General features: G+C 42.7%; 1 protein-coding gene across 3 annotated transcripts in view; it reads left to right on the top strand.

Annotated features, from left to right (window-relative positions):
- The first annotated feature begins 7,418 nt into the window (after nt 1-7,418).
- Nucleotides 7,419-23,167, top strand: part of VWF (von Willebrand factor) — a 127,747-nt gene continuing 111,998 nt past the window's right edge. For 2 of the 3 annotated variants that reach the window (XM_064701788.1, XM_064701786.1), the window contains exons 1-6: nt 10,178-10,316; nt 11,831-11,885; nt 12,406-12,564; nt 13,190-13,292; nt 13,382-13,590; nt 20,146-20,270. In XM_064701788.1, coding sequence (XP_064557858.1) covers nt 10,287-10,316; nt 11,831-11,885; nt 12,406-12,564; nt 13,190-13,292; nt 13,382-13,590; nt 20,146-20,270 — 681 coding nt within the window. In that variant the 5' untranslated portion in view covers nt 10,178-10,286. Of the gene's footprint in view, nt 7,485-10,177; nt 10,317-11,830; nt 11,886-12,405; nt 12,565-13,189; nt 13,293-13,381; nt 13,591-20,145; nt 20,271-23,167 lie in introns of those variants that run through there. The other variant, XM_064701787.1, reaches the window with a different exon arrangement.

Below are 23,167 nucleotides of genomic sequence, written 5' to 3'. Positions count from 1 at the left end.
AATGTAGTGTGGAAAGTGTTTTCATTTTGAGATTTATGCAATTGGCTCCATGCTTTTGAATCTGGAGGAAAATCAGTGTGTGTTTATGAGAATTAAGTTCCATGTTGTCTTTCAATAAACAAGATGTGACTGTGGTCCTGATTTAGAGAATTAGAAGCTATTGTTCTTTTCTGTTTTCCCAAAGAAATGACTATACTATAGTGTTTTATAATGGCTATAAAGTATTTTCAATGTTTTTTATTTACAGGGAAGTTGTTCTATTTTTGCCACCATCCTGTAGAGAGTAATTGATGGCTCTATATCTTAAAGAAGTAATTTATTTACAGAATCACAGGATAATTACGGCTGGAAGGGACCTCAGGAGATCACCCGGTCCAACCCCCCTGCCCAGGCAGGATCACCTGGAGCAAGTGATACAGGAATGCATCCAGGTGGGTTTGGAATGTCTCCAGAGAGGAAGACTCAACACCCTCCCTGAACAGCTGTTCCAGTGCTCTGCCACACCCAAGATAAGGAAATTCTCCCTCATGCTGAGGTGAAACTTGTTTTAGTTTATGTCTCAGAGTTGTAATTAAACTAGTGGCTGCTTATTACTTGCGAGTAAAAAGTTAGGAAGCAGTTTAGACACTTCTATCACTGTAATGGCTATAAAATTGTCTTTATGCAACGAGTGTTGTTGTGTTATGTCTGTATAAGCTGGACTGTTCTGTTCCCCCCTATCATGTAATGGTTCTGCCCTGGTTCTCCCTTCCCTCCCTTGTGCTGTCAGTTATCCCAACTCCTCCTCAGTTGCCTTGGAGATTAATGTACCCTTTCTCAAATCTCTCCCCGGTGCCTTGTCTATCACTCGGGGCTCCCACCTTTCTCTCTGGAACTCTCTAGAAACTTCTAACTAGAGTGTTGAGTGATTGGCTCAGGGGTCGGGGCTCCACCCTCAATTTATCCCCATTGGTGTTCTCCCAAAGTCAATAATCTGAATCCCACTCCCCTCTGAAACCCTATTTATCCAAGGACTGACTCCTCCCCCGTGTCCCTCCCTCCTTATAAGTTGTTGTAACTGCCCGGTCTTTCTCTTCGGCTGTTGGTTTCCCCTGGGATCAATAAACTTGCATTCACTACAGCTGGAGAGCGCTCTTTTCTTATTTCTGCTGACTGTAGCCATAAGCCCAGCCACGTCCTACCACAAGGAAGCGCTGCTGTCGTAGCACAGAGCGTTTGCCTTAGGTGCTGTCCCAAACCACGGAGATTGGGATAGTGCCCCTGTACTGCTAGCGGTGCTGGAAAGCTAGCCGGCGCGTCCGAGAAGGACGATCTTTCTCCAGCTGGACCGCTTCAGAGTGTGGTACCTGCTCTAGCAGTGCCTACTGTGCGTCTCTGCCTCCTGTCACCTGAGAGTGATGACATGACTTAAGATGTGATTCCTAAACCAGGGGAACCACGAGAGGAAAAAAGAGTAATACATGGAATGATGAATGCATGGGTGTCACAGCATGTTAATTAAACAGTCTGTATTAAAGTAAAATGGCTGAAGATGACTTTTGGAAACCTTTGGTGTTCATTTTCTGAAGGAAATTTGAGGGAAGATGATTTTCATGCCCAGTGTTGGAAGATGGGGTAGGAAAGAGCAGGAAAGGCACTGCAGTCACCATGGTAATCTACCAGAATACCATGTCCTAAGGGTGGGTGCATTCTCCTCTCATCCCACCAGCTTCAAATTAAACCTGACTTTTGCCATTCTGTGTATTCTGTAAAATCTGCCTTAATGTTCCTGAGATCTTTCCATATCCATGTGTGAATTTGTCCTTCCAGAAAGCCTGGCAGACTGCTGGGATCCATAGCTCAGGTGTGTAGGTGCCTTGGGGCCTGAGAATTTCTAGAACTGTTTGAACCAAAAGGATGTGAACAGAAGTAAAAAGACAATAAAATATACAGATATATTCATGCTTGCAAATATCCTCAGGCACTGTCCCTTTGAATACCGTGAGTTTTTCTGCTAAACAAGAGAAGGAGAAAGGAATATATTCCAATTACTTTTGTTTGACAAAGAAAGGAAGCCTAATTTTTAACTGGTGTTTTCTGAACAGTTTATGGTCTTGATTTTGTTATTAAAACACACAAGATCCTGTCATTTTATAGTGCTTCTAAAAATAAAATCTTTGGCCATGGGCTCATAAAATAGTAAGTTCACGGCATCTCTCAGCTTTGCGATGTTAAAAAACTAAATTTTTATTAGGATGCAGTTTTGTACAGTTCTTGTCCCATGGCAAATGGAAAAAGATTGGACTACTTGGTGCATTTTTTTTTTAAATCAAACTTGGAGAGTATTTTTAATTTTTAATGCAATTTCTATAAAGTTCCATAGTTTTAGGAACAGTCCAGTGGAGAAAGGCACACGCATTGTCCATTACCTCCAGTCTGTGAGGGGTGAGTATCTGTCTGATCGGTTGGGCCTGAAAGGTTATAGGAAATTAGGGTGACATCAGGCTGATTCCATGATCCTTGGTCCTTTCCAGCTCAGGGTATTCTATGACTCCAGTCCCTGTATTATCTGTATTGTCAACTTGCTTGATGATGTTTTGGAATTGTAGAGTATTTTGGAGAGTTTTATATTTTATTTGGATGTTAAATGTAGAGATTGAAAATTATTGTGAATGTCTCGGCCTTGTTTTTCATCTTGAAGCCTCTACACTTCACATTTCAGGAGAAAAATCTTATAAGTGCTAATCTTTGATGGTAGAAAAGAATCAAAAAGCATATGAGAGAGACAATTTATATTCTAGAATTTTAGAGTCCTTGTATTGTAGTCGATGTCTTATGATTGATATCTTCTCATGTGATTTTAGGGTATGTACTCTATACCAATACACGGGGAAAATTTCACTATCTGAGTTTTTTGCCATTTTTTTCCTCCTAGTCCTTGTGCTTATGTTGGATGACTGCAGGAAAAAAAGGATGGTGGTGGAGAATGCACACAAGACACAAATTTGTTGATCACATAATGGTGTCAATTGTTCCCAGCAGAGCAGTGAATGTTTCTGGGACTTAATTGTACTCCACAATGAGTAATATGCTCTGTCTTGTACTGAGGTAAATCAGCCTTTCAGAAGGAGAAACATGCGATTTTTGTCTCAATGATCTGCTTTTTCTTGGAGTTGGTTCTTCCTTGGCACTATAAAAATGAATGAAATAGATTTTGTATGGACATTACTTCTTTCCTTTTCAAAAGTGATTAAGATAATGCTAAAAATGTTTAAGGTAATGCAAGGAATTTCCATAGGCCAAATTTCAATCTTAAGGGACCAAGATCATTCTTCCTGATGAAGACTTTCAGAAAAGCGCTATTATTCAATGGGAAGTGGCATCTCTCTGCAGTTCAGTAGAATTCATAATTTTGATGGTGTGGTGGTTTGACCAGGAAGAAGTGGGAATTCTGGGAGGCTGTGGTCAAACCAATGGATGCTCGGAGTTTGATATTGGCACCTGGTGTGACCAGTGCGGTTTGGGCACACCTCTGAGAACACACAGGGGTTAAAAAGCAGAGCTTCGGCCCTGAGAGGCCTCTTGGGACGTCGAGGCGAAGAGGTCAGATCTCCCTCCCCTGTCCAGCCGCTGCTGCTGGGCGGGGGAGGGGCTGCCATGTGGTAGGCCTGGGCCTGGACAGAGATGGGGGTGAGAAGGCCCTCGAGGATGGAAGGGTGGAGGAGCAGCCCCAAGAGACACGGGCAGTCATTCCCCCCCCAGGAGGGAGAGAGAGAGAGAGAGTCGGCGTCTGAATGTGATAGCAGCCGGCCAAGGAGGAGAAAGGGGGGGAAGGGTGCAGGCCGGCCGGAGCAGCAGCAGCGCGTGTGGGAGTGCTCTGGGACAGATAGAGACTGGAAGTTTTAACCCCTTTCTTTCATGATTGGGGCCTTGCAAAAATGCTGATCCTCCTCGGAGCTGAATAAGAAGGGAAATAGGAGATGAGATGAGACAAGGACCTGGCCCGAAAGATGTGGAGATGATTGAGTGGAGAGAGATGATTGGAGTGGCCTTTTGGCTGGACTTTTCTTGTGGCCATGGACTCAGTTTGTTCCTGTGACACAGAGACTGCACTTGGGGGGGAAGCAGTGCCTCAGAACCAGGAGGGTTCATCGTGGGGACCCCTCGGCCCCAGGGGGTTGGAAAAATATGGGGGGGACAGATGTCCCAAAGCAGAGACTGTGCCTTTTTGGAGTGAGACAAGGCATCCTTAAAAGACAGCCCTAGAAGCAGCTCTGGTCCATGCCCAGTGGTGAGAGCACTGAGCATGGAAGGAAGATGTCGCAAGCGGCAAAAGGACTTTTCCAGGCGGTGCCGAGTGACATTGGAAGCACACGAGGTTTCAGCGTGTTTCCAGGGGAAGCCTATGGTGCAAGAAGGACTCCTCTTCATGGACTGAAGTTTGAGTATACTAAAGGGCGGTGCCAGGCTGGGCAGTTGGCGATTTGGGAGAATGTATTGGATTGGGAAATTCTGGTAGTGCGGAGGAGGAAAGTGTTTTTTGTAAGGTTTTCAATTTTTTTTTCTTTTCCTTATAGTTTTTTCCTATTTTCCTGTAGTTTAGGTAATAAAGTGTTCTTTATGTTTAAGCTGGAGCCTGTTTTGCTTATTCCTGGTCACATCTCACAGCAGACACCAGGGTGAGGGCATTTTCATGGGGCACTGGCTCTGTGCCAGGCTCAAACCATGACAGATGGGTTTATGAAAAACACAGTGTATAACACAACTTACAGCTCTTTAGTGAAATCACAACTTTGGCAAATTGTATTGATACAATCATGCATGCCTTAGGTGCCTAAAGATTTGAGATTTAAGATTTGACATACCATCACTTAGGTGAGTAGAAAACACACCAACAACTGAGCGCTCATCACATTGATTATATGTTGCCAAATTATGATTTATGCTTCTGTTTTGTTTCTGATTATTGATAGTATCCATCCCTGTCTTGTGCTATTTAAACTGCTGAAGTGGTAGGAGATGCTGGTGAAGGGAGGAAGGGATATGGATGATGCTGCATTCTAGCAATAGCAACAGTGTTAAATATCTAAACCTGGCCCTAGCTCTGGTATCTGCAGTTAGAGATGAGCTGTGAAAACCACAAAAAGTGGAGAGAAATGCACTTTAGAGAGGCAACCTGGAAGCTCAGTTCATTGAACTTAAACAGGGCGTGGTGGAGAATTGTCTTGAACTCATTATCCAGGAAGGGATGAAGAGAAAACCCGGTAATAGATGTTTCTTAAATTTCTATTAAGGTGCTGTCTGAAGCTTAGGCTAGCAGAAAACCGAGTTAGAGTGAGTGTTTTTAACATGGTGTGGCTTTAATTGTCAGAACAGTTTGCTAACAGTTGTGTTGAATTTTTAAATGAACTCCTGGTGCTGTTCTTGTTTGAAAAATACTTAATTTGGGACAAACCTACAGGGGTCAACCTTGAACACAGAAGCTCCACCTGGCTCCTGAGTTGGGCATTTTATAACAGTTGCGACCCTGGAAGAAAACCTGTGTCTTAATTAGTAAATCTCCCAGGGCCCTAGACCCGCCCTATGTGTGGAGCAGAGAATGTCAATTAATTTATCCTTGCTTACATGCTTGTGATGCAAATACACAAAGTATTGTTTCTGCCTTTCTGCACGAAGGGGAGAGGGGTGAAATTGCTTCTCAAAGCAACAGCACGGGGTATGTGTTTGCTCCCTTCTGTAATGGCAAAGCCTTGCTTTGCAAAATAACCAGTCAGGCATTTTAATTCTCATCTGGGAAACTGTTGCTCTTGTTTCAGTTGCCAAAACTGCTGAAATTCTGGGTTCATTTGGATGATCAGTTGTGATTTAGGATTAGAATCACAGGCACTTACAAGATGGATGATTCAAAATCAGAACTTTGGTTTTGTTTTGTAAGAACACACATGAGAGAGAACACTTCCCTCCTGTATTTATTTTCACCGGTCTCCCCACACTAAGAGGATATTTCCTGTTTTTTGGCTGTTCCTGTTTATTTTTCCTCCTTTCTTACTATATTAATATTTTTCTGTCAGGACAAATTTATTTAGTGGATATATGCAGGTGGGTGTAGGTATTGGTGTATATCTGCACATGCATGCTTTCATCAGGGTTGATTAAACCTCAGATTAAAAATTAAAAGACCTACTGAAGACATTTTTCTTATTTGAGATTTGGAGATCTCTCTGTGTATCTGAGGGTGACTGGCTCATTTAGTAATTAATTATTCTACTAAATCTACAGTCACCAGGCAAATTGTTACTGCAGCTGTTTTACAGACCTGCAGCCCAGAAGTGTTGGGCTATAGCGTTTTATAATGGCATTATTTACATGGTTTCAGCTAAAGACATTTCAGCATTTGGACAAATTTAATCCCAAGAGGAGGGATGAACTGCTTTTAAAGCACGGAGTTGGAAAACTGACTTGATATCACACTGCATAATACAGGCTCTCATTTTCTCATATTAATGGAAGAACTCCTTTGCGTTTTATGTTTTGTTTGCTTTTTCTTTTTTTTTTTTTCTTCAGCAGCCTGATGGTGATTTTGTGGTGGTGGAGTGGTTGGTGTTTGATGTCAGTGCTGATGTTAAATTATGACAAAGATGCTGAAATGTTTTGCTGTCTCCAGAACAGGCTCCAGATTCTCTCACAGGGTAATTGTGAATAACATACATGTATGGGGTACCCTGCTTACAAAATCTTGTGCCTATAAAAACACCGTGTAAACCAATAAGATTATAGACTTAACTAGTTGGGAGTGTGGGGGGGTGGGGAATAGGAAAACACCATTCCAGGGGTGGGGGAGGAAATCGTTGAACTGGCCTTGGCTGGCTCTTTGTATGCAGGGAATTTCAGCCCTGGGTGGAGGTACAAGACATTAACAAGCAAAAGAGAGAGAGAAGTGACCGCCTGTCTTCAAGCTCTTCCAGGAGGCGGCTGGAAGTGGCCGATGTTGTTCTGCCCTAGGAGCACACGCCCTTCCCGGGAATGCCGCGTAGTTGCCGTGTCGGGCGGGTCTCAGCGCGGTGATACCTCAAATAAGGAAAAAATCGCCCACAGACCTGGCGAAAAATCATCTTCACCCCCTGCCCTTCTGTTTAACTTCTGGCGGCTCTTTGTAATGTAATGCAAATGTGTGAGGCTTTTGGCTCTTCAGCCAGCACAGTAGTGCAGCTGACCTCAGCATTGCAGTACTAGCTGGCACCAGCTGAAAATTACGTTGTGCAGCTCTAGTGTCCTTATTCCCTGCATATAGAGGCGGGGTATTTTGCTTTGATGTGATCCTGCAGACCGCAGGGCTTGCGGGATGCACCTTGGCTCATAAACCCCAGGTCGGGATGCCACCTGGCAGGTTTGGAGCCTGAAGAGCAGCAGCCAATAGCATCGCTTCACCCGCTGCAGCCTGTGGTCCTTACGACTCGGCTAACTCCAGTCATAACCACAGGAAGGGCTGTGAAATTGAAAATCCCGTGAGTTTACCCCCAGGAAAGGACTTAAATTGGATTATAAAAAGGATTATCTCGGATAAAGCCCTTCCCTGACCAGTCAGGAGGGAGAGTGTTCAAGTGTTGGCTTTGTCGAGTGAACTTCCCAACCTGTGGAAGGATGTCCGGAGGCTGGGGGCTTTCAAATGCAAAGTGAGGGTCGTTAGTGCCTCCCATCCACTCTGAGGGGTGTCTTTCTTTAAACTATGATCGTTAGCTGTGCCAGGAAAAGGAACTGAGCACTGATGACCCCTAAAATGCACTAAAGCCCCTGCAATTCATAGGAACCCCCCCCCCTTTCCTTTCTTGGTTTGTTTTTTGGGTTTTTTCCCCCTTTCCTGTTTTGGGGTTTTTTGGTTTTTTTGGGGTTTTTTTTGGCGTTTTTTTTCCCCCGTCTCCTGGTCCTTTTGCTTTGTTTCACTGTTGGATAGGTAATGGGAAGTTAATTTGAATCTCACTTGCGGAAAAACACTGGAACATATCTTCTTGCAGACTGGGATAGGATAAAGAAAGGTGTCTAGTTGATTTTATTTTATTTGGGTGTTTTTTGTTGGTTTGTTTTTTGGATTTCTTTTTGACCAAAAAGCAGGATTCTGGTGGCTAGCAGCAGTTGCTTAGGAAAGGAGAAGTCAGAAATGAAGTGTAACATTAAAGGACGGGATTTCTGCTTCTAACACACAGCAGGGTAAAGACTTTCTAAACCAAAAGCTGCCTTTGATTCAGCACTTGATCCCTGAGATTTGGTCCCTGTGATGCAGGGGCCCTTTGTTAGTTTGACTCCTTCTTGACACAGTGACCTGTGCTGATACCTTCCAGTTATGTGCATTAAATGCAACAACCCCCTGAAGATTTCACTGCTTGCTCCCAGCCTTTACCCTGGGAGAAGAGAGGAGCACTGATTTCCTACCTTCTCTGTACTACTTGTAATAGGACACACAAGGACCTTCTATAATTCCTCTGACTTTCCAAGACTGGAATTTTTCTCTGCTCACAGAGAAGTTGCTTCTTACCTCATCATAATTTTATCTTTTCTCTTTCTGTCCTTTCCTACATTTCTGAGTGCACCTTCCTTCATTTGACTTTTTGTGTGGCATTAGAGGATGTGGCATTTGGTGTTTCTATTTATTCCAGATGCCGGGAACACTTTTGTTAGGTCTCATAAAATCAATCAGTGCAGTTGCCTGCAGAAATTAAGTGATTCTCATGCAAACTGACTTTGCCCAGGATAGAATTGTTCAATTCAAACATACTTGTAGCAGGGCTAGGACTTGTTGCATGCCGCCTTCTATTTGAACAAAGCAATGAAAAACAGTATTATGGATAATTTTTCTCAGAAGTCCTTCCTGTGCTGTTTATGAGAATGTACTATAGATGTTTTTTTTGGCACCACTTCATAGCTGTTTCTATATTTTCTCCCATGTCTCAGGTGTATTGTCTGGAAAATTACATGTGAGAAATACCCAAGCATCACTAAGCTTTGTGTTTGAGCATTGTACAATATCAGTCAATAAATGCACTCACTAATTACCATTTCCTTATTTTTGGGGGGAGAAAAAAGAGACAGGATGAAAAAGGGAAGTTTATTCCTTATGTGTCTATCTCAATAAATTCTGTTTGTTATGTTCCCCAAGGTCATTAACACACTTAAGAAGTGTCACAAGGTCTGAGTTTATCTGACCACTGTTCTTATTTTTAAGGAATTTTCCCAGGTAATCTCAGACTACCTTCCTTATGTGCCAAGCAAAAAAAGCCCTGCTGGATTTAGATCTGCAAGAGGAAGTTGCTAAATGAAATTTAGCATTTGTTCAGGAAATGAAAGGATTAGAACTGAGAAGATGTTAAGAGACCATGGTCATAGAAGATCTGATTCCCCCTATCCTGAGTAGTGCTGGCATTCAAATAAGGAAAGGTTTAGGGAACATCTGTCTGTGATCACTCATGTTCATGCTCTCAGGGCTAGGAAGGACCTGCTGAGATGTGGCAGCTGGATCCAAGAAGAGAAAACAATTCCCAGTCAGTGCAGTGTGTTGCCTCCTAAGGCGTTTGTTGATCCTAGAAGTTATTGAAAATGTTAGGAATGGGACATGGAAAGTCAAGTGAGACTTGACAAACTCTGGTTTTTGTTTTTGCTCAGTGCTGTACATATGCCCATAGATTTGGTGCCCACTCTGCAAACAAGTCAGAGCAGGATGTGCTGTTCCAGAGGAACTTTTCAAGGAGCAAATGTGTTGCTCTGATTGAAGGTGGCAAAATTTGAGTATTTTTTCACCTAGACAATAAATTCAGGGCTCTGAATTAGAGTCCTGAATTAGTTAAATTACCAGCTCTGTATTTTTCTTTATCCTTCAAGGCAGTTGTTTAGGAAAAAAATGCTTAATGGTTCTGCGGCCTTTGAGGTGGGGAGCATCCAACTATTCCCTTTGAATAATGTCCTGTCAAATAAATATGCTGCCTGTTGGCTCAACCAGTGGGATTTGTCACACATATGCATGTGAAATGTATTTCAGAGATTTTATCTGTCAGTTTTTAAAACTATTTCCCCTCATTGTACCTTCCTGGCAATTAAGAATGCCTGATTTCCACAACAGCAATTTCATCTATTGTCTTGAGAATCAGGCGGATGTGACGTCTGCATTTTTATCTTTCCTCTTAAATGAACAAGAGTTCCTAGCTTGTACAAAAACAAGAGATTTCAGACCAAAGTCATTCCAAGTCAGTCTTGACTTCTGAAGCACCAGGGGAACAATGATGTAGGCTAGAGGTGGAAACTGGAGGAGTTTTTTGCTCATGTGCAAGAGGAGTCTCATGCAGAAGAAGGTACATTCATTTCTAATTAAGCCAGTGATAAAACTGTAGATAGTTTTATACTGGCAGATCTTACTGGATTGTATTGTGATTTGTTAGTGGCACCTGCTCCGTTAGAATTGGGGGAAACTCCATCTGCAGTTCAGAACAGAGTGGGAGGTGGATGGGGACTGATGGGAAGGGATTTATACCTTGCCTTTTTTCTCTGCCTGCTTTGTAAAACAAAAGGGTTGACAAAGATCAGTAATATCTGATTCACCACAATAACTGCATGCACTTGCATGCACCAAAAATACAGTAGCGAGTGTATATTCTGAGAATAATGATGCTTACTGTTTCCTTCACTATTCTTTTTAGTGGTTTTCCCACACAGTTAGTACTTCTGAGCTGTCTGCAGCCTTATGTCAGTTTTAGATTTGCAGCATTATGAGTTATAGATCTTTCTTTTTCTTTCTTGTATGAGTCAAACTCAGTGTTTATTTATCTGACTGAGAGTTGGACCTACATAACTAACAGCAATAAGAAGTGTGTGTCTATACCTGATATCTCAATTTGTCTTTGCAAAATGCATTCTAGTCTTTAATTGGATGGTTACTTTAGGAAAAGGTGTGTCTAGTCTTCTGGCATTAATATTTTAACTTTAGTATATTTAAGCTTCTCTAGTTGCTTATATGATTACTGAAATTAATTCCCTTAGATAGAGCTCCCTGCAGCTTTCATACTTAACAGTTGATGTTTTGCCACTGAACCCATGTAGTTCACAATCTGCATGACCCTCCTATCCTATTATTAATTATTATTTTTAAAGGCCTGGTCATCCTGGACATAGTTTATAGACATACGGAAAACAAAGACTGACGTTCTGGTGCTAGAACATAGGAGGAGGCAATGCTAAAACTGATTTTGTTGAATGAAAATTTTCACCCTTGGTCTCTAATCTCTGCACGATTTCCTTCCTTTCCTTCTTGCCCTTTATCTCAAGCCTGTTATCACCCTGAAATCAGCGGATTATGTGGTTACAATGGTGTGCCAACAAACCTGCTGGCTCCTATGTTCTTTCTTTCCCTTTGTGGATGTTTGGGCAGAGTGCAAATCTTGTGCTGCAGAGGGGACTTCTACTGGAGCCAGCTTGGCTGAGCCAGTCTGGGGTGCATCTTCACATCAGGCTGGCTGAGAAATAATGTTGTGCGTTGAAGGGCTTTGTGTACAGAGTGTTAGCTGAGGGAAATTGGGATATGTGTCTGTGTTGGGTTGCATTTCCCATGGAGGTAACTGACTTCCATGCTATGAGAAGTGAAAATGCAGGCAAAGAGTAACTGATAACTCATCTAGATTATCTAGTTAAATCAGGATGGAGGGCAGCTGAATTATCCCAACTGTCTGCATGGATTATGGCTTTCTGAAATGTTGCAGAGCCTCAACAATAATTTTCCTTATAAAGAAAGGATAGAAAGTGATGAGGAGTTATGAAACAGGCTATGTCTCAAACAAAGAATATTCTAAGCTGTCTCTTTGATTTTTAACAGATGCTCCTCTTGACAGTGCTGCAAACAAACCTACTGCTGGGCACTGTAATCACAGGTAAGAAAACAGGTTTGGATTAGAATATATTTTCACTATTTTTTGTGAGATACGAGCCTCCCTTCCCCTTTTTGAACTGACTCAGGGATTATTCTCACCATGCTGAAGGCATCAGTAGTCATTCCTTTTGTCTGTTTACCTCGAAACAGGCACTGTGTTGAGTCCCAAACATTCCCTGAAGTCAGGAATGTTTGACTGAACAAGATATAGGGCTTTCCTAGTGCCTTATAGGCTTTAGTGGGGTTGTAGGCACGCACAAATGAACACATGGCATTCCTCAAAGCATCAGAACTTACATTACTCATGCAAGGTTTGGGCTGGTGGAAATAAAAAAGAAAAGGCATTTCAGTAATGCATATAATAATAACTAAAAACAACTGTGATCATATGGACTGTCATGCCAAGCTTACCGTCTGCCTGGAAGACACCAGGACACCAGTGGGGATAAATTCCAGCAGAGAAATTCCTGAACTGCATGATTGCTTTAAATTGCAGGTTAATGTTGTGTTTTGATACTCAGGGTTATCAGGGGCTTCACCTCAGGAGTCATCAGTTGCCCGTTGCAGCCTTTTTGGGAATGATCACATCAAAACGTTTGATGGTTCCTTGTACAATTTTGCTGGGTACTGCAGCTACCTCCTTGCTGGGGACTGTCACAAGCACTCCTTCACCCTCTTAGGTGAGTCTGAACTGGGGTCCATCACTGGAAAAAAAAAAAAAGTTCCCCTTTATCAGATAGGATGGACCACTTCATAAAAAGTGGTCTTGGTTGGGTTTTTTTTGTTTGTCTGTGGTTTGTATTGGGGTTTTTTGGGCTTGTTTTGGAAAGTGGGATTACTTCCTGGGCTTCTGTTATCCTTTGGTAATGTAGCTCATCCATAAATAAGCTGCTAAGAAGCAGGGATTTTCTTACCACTCCTACTAAAAAGAAGACCTTTACTAATTTTGTGTTTTTCAGGGAGATGTGGCTGAGTTAAAGCTGAGTCCAGGAATGAGAGCTATACAACCCTTTAGAACAAATTTTATCTGTATTCTAAACCACACCAGTAAGAAAAATCCCGCCTTCTAGGACAGAAGGCCTTGGAATTAGCATAGACCTCTGCAGAGTTATTCTTGGGCATAGAAGTGATGATATATGTACCAAAACTGTATGTAACTTTCATACCAACTGCTTTGGTAGATGTTTTTATATTCAGTAGTAACTGTTTTGTGTTGGTCATAGTTTAAAATAGGTTTTTACTGGCCAAAAATTGTCTTCCTGAGTCCCAGAACTAAGAGTATTTGGTTGTGTTTCATCTCCTCAGGTGATTACCAGGATGGGGACAAAATTGGTTTCTCTATGTATCTTGGAGAATATTTCAGTCTTCGCCTCTCTTTAGATGGAGTTGTGATGCAGGAAGAAAAAAGGTACCTCTAGGAACTATTATTCTAGCAGAAAACAACCTGATGGGTTTTGTGTATCACATGCTGAGAATTTCCTGTTTTTTTCTCCACAGGGTTTCCATACCTTTTGCCTCCAATGGTATATTTATAGAGAAGGAGGCAGGTTATTATAAAATATCCAGTGATGAGCATGGCTTTGTGGTGAAGACTGATGCCAGTGGAAACATTCAGATACTCCTTCAAGAAAAGCACTATAATAAGACCTGTGGATTGTGTGGCAATTTTAATAAATTCCTTGAGGATGACTTCAGAACTCGGGAAGGTAAGGTTACCACTAACTGATTGTATGTTAATGGAAGCTCTGCACACTTTTCCTGATTCAACAAAGATGTTGCTGATCCAGCAAAAATGTTTCTACAGAACGTGTCAGATACCTCAAGTTGATGTGTTGAAAAGCTAAGTCCTTTCATCTTCCATTCTCCTGAAAGGAAATGGCAGTCACATCTCATTCCTGAGAAAAGACCAGGCATCTGAACGTAGCATGTTTAGAAACCTGGAAACTTTCAAATGCAAAGATAAAGCTACAGGTTAATTCATGTGGAGAGACTGGCTAGAAAAAGACCCAATAAAAAAGCAGTGTGAAATACCCATTGATTCAATATCTAATTTTTCATGAATTAGCCAAGAAGTAATAAGAATAGATAGTGTAAGAATAGAAAGGTTCAACAGCAGAAGATTAAATTCCTGCTGCTTGCAGGTTTGCCATGGGATGCTGTTCTATAAAGGTGTGACCTTTTAATGACATTTCGCCACCTATAAGGGCTGTTGGATAGGCGGGTACACCTTGTATCACAGCAGTTCCTGGTGAGAATGAGGAGCAAGACCACCTTTGCTGCTCAGTACACCTTTGTGTGAAGACTCAGAGTTTCTGGAAAGTCCTGAATGAGACTTTGAAGGATTGGTCTTGATTTGTGGTATTTCAGAGTGTCTTTTAATTCTGAATGCTTACCTGAAGAGGAGAGGTTTGAAGTTAGTTCATACATTGATATATTAGATTGATAACAGGAAGTGTGTATTAAAAATAAATGATAGTGAAGTGAAGATAGGGAGACAAAGCAGCTTGGAAAGGAGCCTGGCAGTGCTCCAGAGATGTGTCCTACTGGCACTCAGGCTACACAAGCATAACTTCAGTGTACAGAAAAAAAAAGAGATCTTATGGTGTGTTAAAATGATTAATCTGTCCTTCAGCAACGTAAATAATAAGAAACAAACTCTGGTCACAAAACTGCTTGCCATGGCTTGGATCCCTTGATGTCTGAATGAGATGAGATAGGAAGTTTATGGCTTTTTCTTGAGACAGTAGTAGTAAGGCCCCCAGAAAAAGCAGAAGTAAAAAATGAGACTGTAATGCTTTGGATTTTTCAAATGTAGAAAAGGCCCCTCTGCTGCTCATGTTTAAATGTGTTTCATGCTGTATTTGTTTTACATGCTGGAGGCTGTATCTTCCCTCTTAAAAAAAACCAGTCCATTCACAGCCACAGATTTTGGAATGTAATAAAGTCCATGACAGGGTTTCTGCTTGGAGGAGCCATAAAATAACAGAGGTGACAGAGAAAATGTGTTTTCTGCGTCTCTTACAGAAGTCAGGGATCTCCTTCTGTTTATCCACCTGTGTAGATACACAGATCTGTGGTTTTAGCCTGAAGAATAGAACTGTGTGTCAGCAATTCTGCCAGTTTTTCCAGTGATACAAAAGACCTTTCATTTAAACCAATTTAGAAGGAATTAGGATGAATTATGTTTGAATTTGTTGTATCAGTGAGGGATGTCACTACACACATGCACTGTTTGTTTCCTTGGCAGCTCTGCTGGTTCACTGGAGCGTTTCTTAACTTGCTTCAGGCAAATCAGTCATGGAATAATTCAGATCCCTTTTTTTTTTGTTTGCTTTGTCATATACTGTTGAATCTAGCTTCCAGGTAGGGGGCAACACAAACAGCTGGGAGAAGTAATATTTTTTGAACAGAAAAAGTAGGCAGCCTCTTGGGAGCCTGTGAAGCATTTCACCCTTTTCTTTTCACTAAAGTTTTTAGTTGTTCTCCTTTCAGGCTGATTAGTTCTCCCAAAGGTCAGCCTATCCCAGGATGTGAGCTTGGTGTAACTACATAGTGATCTGAGGGCAGTGAAGGGTTACCTTAAGGTTGCCAGCAGGCTGAACTGTCCTGTTGGTGTGTCCATTGCTTCCTGTTAAAACCTGGAATTTATCAGACTGGGGCCTCAGTTGAAAGGGACCTAGCAAGTTGAAAGGATCAGCAAGTCCTGGCCCTGTACAGGACACCCCAACAATCCCACTGTGTTGTCCAAATGCATCTTGAGCTCTGGCAGCCTTGGGGCTGTGATGATTTCCCAGGGGAGCCTGTTCAGTGCCCCACCACCCTGCAGGGGAAGAGCCTTTTCCCAAAGTTGCAGACTCACTGTCCTTCAGACAGGTTGGGGTGCTGAGTCACTGCCAGTGACACGGTTCCTACAATAGCTCATCCTGTGGAGAAGTGCTCATGTCCTGTTCAGACTGGCAGAAAACATTGACTTTATTCTATGGGCTTGCTTGTTTATTGGATATGGAAACAAAACCAAGCCTAACCTTGAGACTTTGTTTTCACAATTTAAGCATAACTAAAATATAAAAAGAAATGTCTCAGAAGCTTTCTAGGGTTTTTGTTTGGTCTTTTGTCTGTTTTTTCTCCTAGACCCTAATGAAAGGTTTCCTCTCTGCTCTTTCTTGCCAGATAAGGTCTGGTCCTTTATGGCCATTCTGTGAAGGCTTCTAAGACTTGCCAGTTGATCAGGCTCTGCTTTCTGACCTCAGCATGCACTTCTAACTGGTTGACAGCCTTTGCTCATATCAGAAAAATGAGGCTGAGTTCTTTCTAGATGCTCAGATATCTATTTGGCCACCTTTAGCCCATGTGCTTGATTCAGGGTCTGGGATTGAAGTTAGACCTTTCTGTTGTGAGGAATGTGGCTGCATCACTAGGCTGTAGGGTTCTGGAGGGGGTTCTTTCCCTCTCTAGTTCAGTATTACTGATTTTACATTCATTGTAACAAACTGGAGAGGGCAGGAAAGATTTTATAGCCCATGACTTTTTTATTTCATATCAATTTGATGCAAGGTATGAATCAAATTTTGGGCAACCTTACCAATAGTTTTGCCTGTCAGAATAATGTAAAACTGTGTTTAAAAAGCCCCAAAAACAACAAACAAAAAACCCCACCCTCATTCCTCCCCTGAAATAGCTTGATAAATAACCAACATGTGAAAATTGGTTATTTACCAACTGAGACTCTATTTATCAATTAAGACTTACAGGACTGTAGTGTCTTGACCAAATTTCTGCATTTATTTTTATGGATGAATTAACAGAGCCTGAGAGAGTTATCTGATGGGCTTGTGGCCATTTGGAAAATCTGCAGGAGGTCCAGGGAAGGAGGTCAGGGTTCCGTGCCTGGAGCATGAGGTGGTTATTCCTGATGCTTTGCTTGCCTGATCATCAGTGTCAAAGTAAACAAGCTGGTGCCAGTTTCAGATTTCAGAAAGAACTGATGATTGGAGGCTCAGATAATCATAGTGAACAAGGATTTTGCTGCGAAGAGTGGCCATCACTGATCTGAAAATCGTTCTGAAGGGAGACAGACGTGAGGGCAGCAATCGGAGCGCTAAAGACATAGTCCAGCAGGACACTCCTGGAGATCCTGCCTGCTGCTCAGGCGGTAGGGGAGTGGCCCTCTCCTCAAACCTCTGCAAGGTCACAGGTGTTGTGATGTGTCTGGGATGTTAGGAGCAGGTGGGATTTGTGTTATCTTTATTATCTGCCTCCTGAACCCATCTTGCATGCTGAAAGGAGATTCCACCCTAGCTGGCTCCCTGAGGGTCTTGGCTTTTGAGCAGCAAGTTTACCTGTCGGGATCTGTACTGTGATCCATATCAGGCATCTGATCATCCCCTCTTGAAGCACTTCTGTCCAAATCCTTTGTTTTCCATTATGTTTTGTGACAACATCTGTTTTCAACATATTTCCTGCAAGTCTTAGGCAAAACCAGTGCTTTAGCCAGAGTCCCACCCAGGCTGCAGGAGGGCTTCTGGGTGTTGGGCTCTGATGGGCCCCATGAGGGAGTTGTTTAGTTGTTTCTGCAGAATCTTGGGTGCTTCCAGGAAGAAGAAATGACCACAGAAAGGACAGGCGGCAAAACAAAACTCTGCTGTGCAAGAGATGAGGGTAGTCCTGCTGTATGGTGGGATTGCAGTGCACATTGTGTTGACAGCATCACCCAACTGGTTAAGCCCACTTAACCCCAAGATTATTTTTTAGGCTGTTGTGTTGTCCCTTCCACTGCCTTTCCTCTTCTCCCTTCTCAAGTTGCTCAGCAGAAGGAAATGGAGGTGTCAGGTGGGAAAGGTCAGGGGTGTTGGCAGCTGCTCTTCCCTCTACCCATAGCAGTAAAATGTGCTAGGGATATTTCTCCCTCCCCATTTTTCTTCCTGAAGCCTCATCAAATAAGTGAAGTATTTAGGTTGGAAAAGACATTCAGGATTATTGACTCCAACTTTTGAGAGATCCCCACCTTGTCAACTAAACCACAGCACTGAGTGCCCCGTCCAGTCATTTCTTGAGCACTTACAGGGGTGGTGACTCCACCACCCTGCTCAGCAGCCTGTTCCAATGCTTGACAATCCTCTCCATGAAGAAATTCTTCCTGGTGTCCAACCTGAACCTCCCCTGGTAGAGCTTGAGGCCATTTCTTCTCATCCTGTCCCTTGTTCTCTGGAAGCAAGGGAAGAGCCTGATCCCCCCCAGCTGTCCCCTCCTGTCAGGGAGTTGTGCAGAGCCAAAAGGCCCTCCTGAGCCTCCTTTTCTCCAGGCTGGGCCCCTCAGCTGCTCCTCACATGACTGGCTCTCCAAACCCTTCACTTACTTAAAGTGTGAGTCATTGAATACAGCAAACAAAGAAGTATAATCACATAATGCAAATGTTGCGTAAAAGAACTGCATAAGAGGTATACATTTACAAGCATTGCAAGAAGGAAAAGAAAAGAGAAAAGAGAAAAGAAAAGAAAAAAGAAAAGAAAAGAAAAGAAAAGAAAAGAAAAGAAAAGAAAAGAAAAGAAAAGAAAAGAAAAGAAAAGGAGAAAAGAAAAAAGAAAGTGGAAGGAAGGAAGGAAGGAAGGAAGGAAGGAAGGAAGGAAGGAAGGAAGGAAGGAAGGAATTATTGAAAGGAGAGAAATGAAAAAACAAGTGACCAATATTTTAGGGCCAACAGTTGTCCTGACCTTCAAACATTAGCCTGTGAGTGACGGAGCCTCTGGGGGTAGCTGCCAGCAGGAATCCTGGCATGGATGTGCATCCAGGGCTGGAGAAACACTGCTTCAGAGCAGAACCCAGCTCCTGTTACACACCTGCTAGGGAAAGGCTGCCTTACTGCAAACAAAAGGGAATCTGGCACCTTGCTTCTCGTCTGGCCAGCTTGCATTGCTGCTTTAATGTTTATAATATGTGGTAAACTAAAGGGTTGTGTCCTTCTTATTGCTGCATTTCTTTCCTTGTTTCAAGTCTTGGCTGCATAGATGACAATTTTGTGTCTTTTATCCCCTTTCCCTGGGAGTTCTTTGCTCTCTGCTGTGGGCCTGATACATGCTACCTTTAAAAGCCCCTAATTTCTAGTTTACAAAAAAGTCTGCAGGTCTTAATACCTCTGCCTTAGCATTCTCAGTGCAGTTTTCATCATAGTTTAGGAAGAGTGGTCTGTATATTCCTTATGTTTGCACTAAACAGGGAGCTCAATGGAATCTTTATTATCTATATGTGTATATTATTAAATAGTCTATAGTATACTTGGGAAGAATTTCTTTTGATTTCTTTTGGTTTTCAGATACAGCCAGGTTTGTATTTCAATATATATCCTTTGCATAAGGTCTTGGGAATGCACTAACACTGGCAGTTGATATTCTCATGGGCATCACAATGGGGTTAAAAAAAAAAAAATTAAAAAAAATTTAAAAAGGGTTGCAAAATTGTCTAGTAGCAGGTACCCATAATAGGAAGCCAGAGATAGTCCTGGAACCAGCAAGGTCATGGGTGGCAAAAGAGGCTGGAGGAAGTATTCCTTCTCTGGGAGGATCCCCCTTCTCAGAAGGATGGAGCAAGAGCAGTAGAGAAGTGGTTTGCATCTCCTGGGAAGTCACAGTCATACTAACTCATTCAGCTTTGCTTTTATGCAAAATTGATGCAAATTTTGGTAAGCCTGGGCCAGGAGATGCTTGTCCTGGGACAGAGGAGCATGTTTCAGGACATCTTACCCAGGAAGACGATGGGCCCAAACAATGATGGTGCATGTTAAGCTTCTTTACATACAAGATTTAGTTTTGGACAGGAGAAAAATCAAAGTTAGCTGGGATTAAGAGTGCTAATGATTTATTCAGTTAGGGAAAGCAGATGGTTTTGTTTGTCTCTCTAATATGTTTTCTGTTTTATTGACAACTTTTAAGTGGTAAGAAGATGTACAGGCATGCTTTGGCTCCTGCAGATTGTAGCTGACCAGCAGCAACTCCTACTGTGTTCATGCAGGTGTGAGGGAGGTGGGAGCTGCCTTCTGCAGGCTTTAGTCTGTCCTTGAGCGCAGAGACGCCCTTAGCAGAACAAAATCCGTATCACTGATCATGGCTTTCCTACAGTCTGTTTGGAATAAAAATCTATTTGATACAACAGTTTATATTTTTAAAGAGAACTTTCATCAGACTATCACCTCAACAGCAGTCAATAATGCCCACTTGTTGCTAAAACCCCTCAAACAGCATGTTGCTTCTCCTTTTCTTCATTCCCAGGGACCCTGGTGGGGAACAGTTACGATTTTGCCAACTCCTGGGCTTTGCACAGTGAAAACAAGCACTGCAAGAGAGTACAGACTCCGAGCAACACCTGCAACATTTCATCTGATATGGCAGAGAAGGTTGGTGCTGCAAGATGGCATTCTGGTTTCAGTCCTCCCCTACTTGAAGGGCAACTTGCCTGCCCTTTGGCAGAAGAAGAGAAATCACAGAATATTCTGATTTGGAAGGGACTCACAAAGATCACTGAGTCCAACTCCTGGCCCTGCACAGGACAGCCCCAAAGTCCCACTCTGTGCCTGAGAGCATTGTCCAAATGCTACTGGAGCTCAGGCAGCCTTGGGGCTGTGACCATTCCCTGGAGAGCATTTTCAGTGCCCCAGCACCCTCTGGGGGAAGAACCTTTAATGATATCCAACCTAAACCTGTTATCTATCTATCTAATCTACCTACCTACCTACCTATCTACCTATAACCACCTTCCCCTTTCCCCCACCCCAAACATTAAATAGACAAACAAAGAAAACATCAGCTTGTTTGAGGCTGAAGTGTAAGTCTACTGCCAAAGAAATGATGATGTTACTTGGGAAAGGTGTGTTTCAGTGATTCCTGCAGAATGAAGAATTAGTTAATTCCCTTTCTGATTGTGCCAGCAGGGAAGCATCAGTTCTGAAGCCTCTGTGGGCACTGCCTCCCCCAATGGTATTTGTGAATTTGTTGCAGTTTATATACTTGGGAGTCAGCAGAGGAGAGGGATGCTCCAGCCAGGCTGTTTTTGACAGAGGAGATGTTTTCTGTTGGTGTTCCAAAAGCTCTGTGTCACTAGGGTATTTCCCTTCCCAGCAGGAAGTTCTTTCAGCTATGTGTACACATAGTAGTGCTGATTTAGTGAAGAAACACATAATTGTTTGCCTTGGCCAACTCTGTGACCCCTTTTGCTGCATCAACCTTTTTCTTCTTGTCTTTTATAAGTACAAACATGCTTCTTGTTTCCCTTAGACAGGGTGTGGATGCAGGCAGATGGTCACCAGCTCAGGGAAGAAAGTACCTTTGAATGTTTACTGAATATTATGACTGTTGTGGTAAATTGAGCCTTCATCCCTTGAGGGGTTACAACTGATTCCATGTACTTTGTTGTAAATCAAAATGATTTACCAGAGTAATTGAGGCCGAAATGTAGTTGTGAGTTTCTCACTATTCAATTCCTGCAGACAGGTATTTGCTAAACTAGACACAAACAGTTTCTCAAGTGTAGTAGTACTTCCTGGAATATATCTGCTCTCCAGCTAACCTAGGTGCTGGTTTCCTAGCTACCTGGAAAAGGCCAACTAAGAGTTGGACAAGTTGCAACGTTCTGACTCTATACTTCCATTAAGCTTTTGGATGGGGATGCTTCAGTTATGTTATGAAATTCAGTGAAGGATGCTTGTGCTCCTCAGCACTTAAGCCTCACTACCTGCAAAACTGGCTGAGGAACTATGGTAGTGGTTTCAGGCTGGAAATCTCCAGCTGATGTTTCTTGCTTGGGCAGAGATGGTGTGTGGGGGGGGTGTGAACAATTTGGATTGTTCTGCCTGGAGAAGAGAAGGCTTTGGGGTGACCTCATTGTGGCCTTCCAGTGCCTGAAGGGAACCTACAAGAAAGATAGAGAGAGAGACTCTTGACAAGACTCTTGCCAAGGAGTGACAGGATGAGGGGGAATGGCTTCACACTGACAGAGAGCAGGTTTAGATTGGATATCAGGAGGAAATTCTTCCCTGTGAGGATTGGGAGGCCCTGGCACAGGTTTCTCAGAGCAGCTGGAGCTGCCCCATCTTTGGCAGTGTCCAAGGCCAGGTTGGATGGGGCTCTGAGTAACCTGGGATAGTGGAAGTTGTCCCTGCCCATGGCAGAGGTGTGGACCTATGTGATCATTAAGGTCCCTTCCAACCCAAACCATTTTATGATTCTTTAAACCTGGTTACAGCTCTAGAGACTGCTTCTTGTGACTGGTTGTGGTCCCTGGAATTTAATCTGTTCAGGCAAGTTTAGAAAGTGTCAACATTGCAGCTGAGGCTGGGGAGTGGCATGCAGGGTGAAATCCAGTCTGTTGGTCAAGTACAACTAATTTGGATTTTATACAGATACTATTAAATATTGATGCTTTGTTGATAAAGTTATCTTTCACACAAACAGAATGAAATTATATTCTCTCTAATGTGAGTTCATAAGCTCACAGCATTAAACATTGCCTTAATTTATTTATTGTGCAAGAATAAACACAGCACTATTAACAGAAGACCAGCCAAACAAGTGCCTGCTGAAGAATGTAGGGCTTTTTAATAGTGTGCTTTGTTTTTGCTTGCCTCAGCTTCAGGAATGTAAATCTCCTTGGTCTCCCTGCCAGGCAGTCAGCTGTTAGGTGAGGGAAACAAAAGCTCTGCTTCAAGGCACTCCTCCCACCCCAGTGCCCCCACACTGGGTGGGTCTGTGGTTTTCTTTACCCTCTCTGTTTCCCCCCTCCCTGGCCAATAGCATCCTTGGAGAGATGGCTTCTGGCTTCTTTCAGCAGGAATTGTAATGACAGTATGAAGGGAAATGGATTCACACTTGCAGAGAGCAGGTTTAGATTGGATATTAAGAAGAAATTCTTTGTTGTGAGGGTGGTGAGGCCCTAGCAAAAGTTGCCCAGAGAAGCTGTGGCTGCCCCATCCATGGCAGTGTTCCAGGCCAAGTTGTATGGAGCTCTGAGCAACCTGGGATAGTGGAAGGTGTCCCTGCCCATGGCAGGGGGGTTGGAATGAGATGATCTTTAAGATCGCTTCTAACCCAAACCATTGTATGATTCTGTGCAGTGGAATCATGATTCTTTAAACCTAAACAGAAAGCCATGCTGTTCTTTTATCTTTAAATCCTAAAAATGTTAAATATTTTTTTGGAAGTTTCTGTCTTGTTGTCTTGTTTGGAAGTTTCTGTCTTCTTTCTGTTTTGTCTCAGAGCTGACACAGCTCTGTGTGTCAGCTGAGAAGTCTTGAACCAC

Source organism: Zonotrichia leucophrys, chromosome 1A (assembly GCF_028769735.1).
Source record: "Zonotrichia leucophrys gambelii isolate GWCS_2022_RI chromosome 1A, RI_Zleu_2.0, whole genome shotgun sequence".
NCBI classification, from domain to species: domain Eukaryota; kingdom Metazoa; phylum Chordata; class Aves; order Passeriformes; family Passerellidae; genus Zonotrichia; species Zonotrichia leucophrys.
This window is presented reverse-complemented; position numbering and strand designations above follow the sequence as displayed.